Raw genomic sequence first — 7,316 nt, 5'->3', positions numbered from 1 at the left:
TCCTGCTGAGCCCAAGCACCTTGCACCCTCCCTCAGCCCCAGATATTGGGCAACATGGAAACAGTCTGGACAAGCCCCGTGGGGCTTGAATCCTCCAGCCCCAGGCGGTCCCCTGTTTACCACTTATATCAAATGACAAGAAAAGAGCTTGGTTCTGGACTGGACGAGGAAGATGCAGTTAGTCCCTAGTGAGGGTGAGGTCCCTGTGGGCTGGGGCAATCAGGGCAGCCTTCCTGGTGGAGGCTAAAGCTGAGGTCTTGAGGGAGGCTATTTGAGGAAGGAACTGGTAGTGTATGAGAAATTCTAGGGTAGGATGAGCAGAGGGAATTCTAGGATTTCCAGTGCCAAGTTACCTTTGGAGATCGTAAGGGGGAAACCGAAGCATGACGTGTGCAGGGTGCTTCCAGCAGTTTAGGAGTTCGGATCTGAACTCAGATCTTGTAACTCGAAGTTCACCCTCTTGCCCTTCACCATACTGCATCTTCTACCCAAAGCCAAGAAAGAACCTGGTGTGTTTGGGGCTCCCTCTAAGCAGCTTGTCCTCCCGATGGCCCTTCCAGGGGCCAGAACCCAAGAGAGGCCCGGGCTCTTGCTCCCCTCCCCCACCCTCGGGTCCTTTGCTCAGGCTGGGGGTTGGGGAGGCGATTCAGGCCCCTAGCCACTGGGACCAGGAGAGCTGTGGGGGCGGGGAGGGCCGAGGGGTGGAGAGCCGGCCAGCCCCGCCCCGGTCCGAAGGGGAATATTTAACCTGAGAAGCTCTGCTCTGCCCGGCTCCACCAGACCAACCCGGGACGGACCGTACCGCGGACAGCTGACAGACAGCGGACAGCCACGGCCGGCGGACAGCCGGCTGGCGTCCGGACCGCGGACGGCAACTGCGCCCACGTCCACCCGAGACCTGCGAGCTGCCGCAAGACTGCCCCGGACGGCCCCGACCCCTGAATCTCTGAGCACTCCACTTGCCCCCCACCCACCACATTCACCCTGAGACTGACAGACCTAGAAGGACAGACGTGCCCTCGTGCAAACAGGCGGACCCACAGAGCGCCCCTCCGAGCTCACAGCTCCCGCTTCAGGTGGGGGGAGCGGGAAGGCAGAGAGAGCGGCGCGGGGGAAGAGGTCCTGAGAACTAGGGCGCAGGCGGGGGGTGGGTAGCTTCTGGTGGAAGCAGGCTCGGGCCCGGAGGTAGAAAGGTCCGAGGGGGCAGGAGCCCCGGGGCCTCCAGGTCTGGAGGAAGGGCCTGGGGGCCCCCAGGGACGCACCTAGGGGTTCACTGGCAGTCTTCATCCCTTCAGCCCTAGCCCCGGACCGCAGAAGCCCGCAGAAGCCCCGCACAGCCCCAGCCTGCCATGGGCTGGCTCCTACCCGTCACCCTCGGTTGCATCAGCCTCCTCAGCCTCCTGCTCCCGGGCACGCTGTCCCGGCGCCTGGGACCTCACCCGCTGCTGGCCCGGCCCAGGTGAGTGCGACGTGGCCCCCCTCAGGGCTCAGGGTCCGCCCCCTCGGGCCCCAGTCTTTCCTTCTCGCATGCAATATGCACCCCACGACCCTGTCCAGCCCCAGTCCCCCGACTTCTACAACAGCCCAACTCCAGCGCCCACAACCCCACCCTCGTCTCTATCACTTCTCTTCTCCTTCAGGGTTCCAGATCACCTTCAGGGGTCCAGATCGCAGAACCTAGTTCAGAGCCCCTTCACCTAGTCAGAGCTAGGCCCGCTCTGATCCGTGGACCCCCGGATCCCGCATCCAGTGCTTTGGGGGCTGGGGGCGGAACAGGGCGGGGCCGGCTAAGGAATGGGCTCTCTCCCGCAGCACATACAGGGTTAATGGCTGGTCAGTCCACCAGGGGGCGCCGTTGCCTGGGCTCTCAGATACGCCTGGGCCCAGCCCAGGTGGGAGAAAAGAGGTGACCGCTAGGATTGGGAGTTCGGGGACCAGGAGCTGGGAAGTGGCCTTGGACGGGCCAGCATCACCAGGAGGGAATCAGCCAGCGTTTCTATAGAGCTTTAAGAGACCGCATTTGAGCTTCATAACAATTCTGGGAGGTAGAGGATATTAACTCCATTTTACAGAGGGGAAAAGTGAGGCAGACAGAGGTTAAGTGACTTGCCCAGGGTCACATAATTAGTAAGTATAGGAGTCAGGATTTGAACTCAAGGCTTCCTGACTGAGGGTCCAGTGTTCTGTCCACTGCCCTGCCACCTCTAGCCACCTGGATCTGAAGGGGACCTCAGAGGCCCAGGGAGGTGAACTGATTGGCCCCAGCTCAGGAAGACAGTGAACATCAAAGACAGGTTTGGAGCCCATGTCCCCTGACTTGCTGCAGACCTTTCTAGGGCAGCACATTGCCCCACTTCTGAAGGAGAGCAGCCTCCCAGCCAGGAAGCCAGCCCCCCCCAAACTGCTGCCAGATAAACCAGGGTCAGCACATCTGAGCCTGGAGATCCAGGGACATGCAGGACCTCCCAGCCTCGACTCACCCTGAAGCCAAGGGCCTAAGTCCAACCCTGCCCCCCCCTCCCCACACGTTTCTGACTGAAGGTGCAGGAGAGCTGCTGCCTTAGGATTTACAAAGCACCGTTCTCATAAAAGCCCTACAAAGGACCCGCCCTAAGAGGTGCCCTGTTTTATGGGGGGGGGATTGAGGCCCAGAAAGGGGCAGCAGGGTCACAAAACTAACAACGGGTCAGAGCTATGGCTTGATCCTAGGTCCTCTGACTGCAAGGACTCTTTTTCCTCTGGACCAACTCTGCCTCTGATATGGAGGTCACAAAAGAGGGGGCAGTATGTGCAGAGGAGGTCATGGGCCCAGAGCCCAGGGAAGGGGGAATCTGGTGAGATGGAGACACAGGCTCAGAGCCCAGGGGAGGGGATATCATGGGCTCAGAGCCCAGGGGAGGGGTATCTGCTGAGGAGGGGACACAGACTCAGAGCTGGGGGGAGGATCTGGTGAGATGGAGACACAGGCTCAGTGCTGGGGGAGATATCATGGGCCTTGATGGAGACACAGGCCCAGAGCCCAGGGGAGGGGGGTCTGCTGAGGTGGAGACACAGACTCAGAGCTAGGAGGGGATATCATGGGCTCTGAGCCCAGAGGAGGGGGATCTGCTGAGATGGAGACACAGGCTCAGAGCTGGAGGGGATATCGTGGGCCCTGTGCCCAGGGGAGGGGGGAGTAAAACCTTCAAAATCCAGGAGTCCTGGACTAAAAGTCTGCAGGGAGGCTACAGATGCAGGTGGGCATGAGGAAGGCTGAAGCTGGGTTTGGCTTATCCCCCTGCTCAGGAGGCAGCTACCCAGCACTCAGGACTGGGTGGGGTCATTACCGCCATCGGCCACATTCCAGGGAGCAGTGACCCACAGAGGCCTGGGAGTTGCCCTTTGCCCAGGGTAGATGAGGGTTAATGAACCATGTGACCCTGATGACTGGTGTCCAGAATGGTTTCCTGAGGCTGTGGTCCTCTCCTAGCAGTAGCCCAGGGCCAGAGGGCATCCCTGGCAGGTAGCTACCATCATGCCTAGCAGTGTGAGGGGGCTTGGGGGCTCAGGTTCACTGTTCCTGTCCTTTCCTCTGCAGGGAGCCCCCAGACCGGCTAGCCGCCCAAGACCTCGAATCCCAGGCTGTGATGAATGTGGGGCTGGTGGCTCTTGCGGGTCAGCCAGGCCCCCGCCTGGAGCCCCTTGTGGGGCACCACCCTCGACACCCACCCCATCATCGCCATCATCATGGAAAGCTGCAGGGCCGCAGGGCCAGGGGCAAGAGCAGGGGCAGTGGCCGGGGCCGCAGGCATGCCCGGCGCCACCACGCCCAGCTCATGAGAATGGGCTGTGTCCTAAGCACCTGCCAGGTACAGAACCTCAGCCATCGCCTGAGGCAGCTCATGGGCCAGTCAGGGAGGCAGGACTCAGCCCCCATGAACCCCAAGAGTCCCCACAGTTACGGCTGAGCAGCCACCCCTTGCCCTACAGCCCCACCGAGACCCCCGAGCTCACCACAGGGACCCCCATGGCTGGGGCCTACTTTCTGTGTGACTCTGGACCAGTCACTCGCCCTCTGAGGCTAAGCTTCCTCATGCATCAACATGGGGATGGTCATTAATCCTGACACAATTCACCTCATCGGGGTGTTGGAGGAAGTGCTTTGGAAATCTTAAAACCCAAGAGAAATGGGACCTTTTCGTTACTGTTATTTGTTAGTAGCATTGTCTGGGCACCCATGCCCTAACCCGTACCAGACCATGGTCTCCTCCCGCACGTCACCCTCTGACCGGGGGCCTTAAGAGTCTGAGTTCAGGCCTCATTGTACAGATGGGAAGACTGAGGCCCAGGCTCCATGACCTTTGGGGAGACGCTAATGGCCTTCTAACGGGACTTGGGGAGGGAGATATTCAGGAGATCCTATCCTGGAGGAAGATGATCAGGGTCTCCTCACTCTGGGGAGATACCCCTTAACCCCCAAGAAGACTCCCAGGCTCCCCTGCCCTTGAAAGCTAACAGCTCCTTCACGACTCAAGGAATAACTGGAGCGAAGGTGATGAGGCATTGTTACCTCCCCTAAGCTTGGGGAGACGTCCAGAACCCTTCCAATCTGGGGCATACGTGCCAAGGGCCCATCTAACCGTGGAAGAAATATCCAGGCCTCCCTAATTCTAGGGAAGATGCCCAGGCCCCCTCAAATACCCAAAGCCCTTTAACTCTGAGGGAGATACTCAGGGTCCCCCTAAACCCAGGATGCTACTTGGGGGGATGCCTAGGACCCCCTTGATTCCAGGAAGATGGCCAGGGACTCCCTCATCTCCCTGGGGGTAAGGAGAAGATGCCTAGGGAGCTCTCAGAACTAAGGGCCTTGCCCAATGACTTCTGGAGCCCAAAGGGTCTCACAGGCCCTTGATTAACATTCCCAGATACTTCCAGGTCCTTCCTGCCTAGTTGGGGGCATGGGTGGGGAACGGGACTCCTAGAGTCAGCTGGGGAGGCATAACTTATTCTTTGTAGATGTATACCTGTTCAACTAAAGCTAGCTTTGTGCATTCATGCCTGTGCCAGTGTGTGTGCCCCAGGGGAGAGGAAATCCATTGCTGCCACCTCGTGTCCCCCCACTTCCCACTGCCTGCCACGAGGGAGAACAGGAGGAGCAAGTAAGGCGGAGGCCCCTCCCAGAGTCCCCCACACAGCCTCACACCACCCATAGGTGCTCTGACCCTCCCACTAGTACACTCACAGACACACACAGAACCAGCCCCTGGCTAGGACTCAATTGTGGACAAATTATAACCCCAAAGGGAGCTTTGCTGCCTCCCAGAGGCCAGAAGGGGCATAGCTGGAGACCCTGATTGGACCCAGAGAGGAAAGAGGAACGGAACCCTCTCTGAGCCTCAGCCCTGCCCCCTGCCCACTTGAGCCCAAGCCAGGGGCCATTCCTGAAGGCTCCCAGACTCTCCTATGGGTGGAGAGTCAAAGGCTACTCCTGGGCCTAGGCATCTTGGGGCAGGGGTGGGGGTTCTGTGGGATACCCCCCTACCTGTAAGGACTGGAAGCTGGGCCCAGAATCCAAGGCCTAGGTTTCCCCTCCCCCCAAATCCTTGGACTATAGCAGAGGATATAAGCCAGCTGAGCTGCAGTGTGCCAGGACTCAGTGGAAAGAAATCAATTTGGAGTCAGGGTTTTCTCTGGGCTTGGGGTCAGGCTTTGGCCATGGTCTGAGTCTGCTGACTCTGCTGCACCAATGGATAGAGGAGGAAGTGTCCTGGGGCACTGACGAGTAAACTGAGAGTAGGGGAGAACATAGCAAGAGTACAACCATCTGGGGGCACTGCCTGAGGTGGGGCAGAGGGAGGCAGCTGGCTGGAGGGACAGACCCTAACCGGCACCTCCAAGGCTTCAGGTCCATGTACTTGCCCCACCCCATGGGCTTTCACAGCCACTTGGGGGGCACTGCCTTAGAAGATGAAGAACATCCCAAAGCATGGACCCATGGCATGGGCCGGGGTGGGCTGGGAGAAACTGTGGGTTTACACAGAGCTCACAGGCCCAAGGCTAAAGCCATGGGCTCTACACCTAGGACAGACCACTGAGCCTGTCCCAACTGAGGCCCACAAGATTGCGATGGCCCACCTGCCCTTTGGGGCATTAGGAGGGCCTTAACCCTGGAAGGTCATAACCTCTCATTGACAAAACCCCAAAGGGCCATGCACCTGCGTAGGGCCGAACGCTGCAGGATAGTATCTCCGTCATCTTCCAGGCCTGCTCTCTTTGCTTCTCCCTCTTTATTTAGTATCAGTCTGAGTCAGCTTTTGGCTGCCATATTACACTGGTGACTGATAGTGAGCTAGCCATCCTCTGCTGCTCCCAGATATTTTTTTCTAGTCAAATGATCCCTCAGCTTGCTTCTGCCATCCTGTAAAGCTGATTTTTTGAGCGTAAACATTAATAGTCTGCATTCTTCCCTGTTCATTTTCACAAACATTTTATTGAAGTCTTCCCAGCATTCCAGAGTGGGAAGGCACCTCCAGAGTTATTTAGCCTAATCTGGTTGGGAAAAAGAATTCTGTCTGCCACATACTACCTTGGCTTATGTGAGGGGGGCCCCATTATGACCCAAGGCAGCCCATGTCAGCCCTGATTCTGAAGACTTTCCCAGGATCTGGCCTGACTCTGCCCCTTGGCCTCTTCCTCCATTTCTCCTGGTTCTGCCCTTCAGGGCCATCTAAGCCCTTGTCCACATGATGACAGCCCATGAGTGCTCTCTTCTCCCTGCCAGACAACCCCATTTCCTTGAACCGGACCTCACCTGCCATGAACCAATTTCCGGCTGAAACTCTGGGGCCTGGGGCTCACCCAATTAAATCACCACTGACCATGGGAGTCCCCCAAGGCTCCGCCATGAGCCTTCTTCTCCCTCCACACTAGCCATTTGGCAATCTCATTGGCTCCCAGCACTCCAACCATCACCAGACCGATTTGTCCAGCCCTAACCTCTGTATCTCCAACACTCACTGGACATTTCCAATTGTATCTTTTGTAGACACCTTAAATTCAACATGCCCATAAACTGAACTCATCATCTACTCCTCCCACCCCAGCTCTCCTTCTTCCTAGCTTCTCTATTATTAGCGAAGGTACTACAATCCTCCCAAGTCACCTGGGCTCCAAACCTGTGTGTCATCCCCAGCTTCTCATTCTTTCTCACCCCTCCCCCATATCCAAGTCCGGTGCCAAGTCCTGGCATTTCTATCTTCCTGACGTCACTAGTGCAGGCCTCCTTCCTTCTTCTGACATTGCCAGTACTCTAGTCCAGACCCTTCTTGCCTCAGGCC

General features: G+C 57.9%; 1 protein-coding gene across 1 annotated transcript; it reads left to right on the top strand.

The window, feature by feature from the left end:
- Positions 1–783: 783 nt before the first annotated feature.
- ADM2 (adrenomedullin 2) lies at positions 784–5,034 on the top strand. The gene is made up of 3 exons (XM_036758822.1): positions 784–1,076; positions 1,296–1,459; positions 3,578–5,034. Exons 2-3 carry the CDS (start codon positions 1,350–1,352, stop codon positions 3,945–3,947), a joined length of 480 nt encoding a protein of 159 aa, XP_036614717.1. The 5' UTR covers positions 784–1,076; positions 1,296–1,349; the 3' UTR covers positions 3,948–5,034.
- The last annotated feature ends 2,282 nt before the right edge of the window (positions 5,035–7,316 follow it).

This window comes from Trichosurus vulpecula, chromosome 5 (genome assembly GCF_011100635.1).
Source record: "Trichosurus vulpecula isolate mTriVul1 chromosome 5, mTriVul1.pri, whole genome shotgun sequence".
Lineage (NCBI taxonomy): Eukaryota > Metazoa > Chordata > Mammalia > Diprotodontia > Phalangeridae > Trichosurus > Trichosurus vulpecula.
The sequence above is the reverse complement of the archived record's forward strand: the minus strand, read 5'-3'. Positions and strand labels throughout refer to the sequence as shown.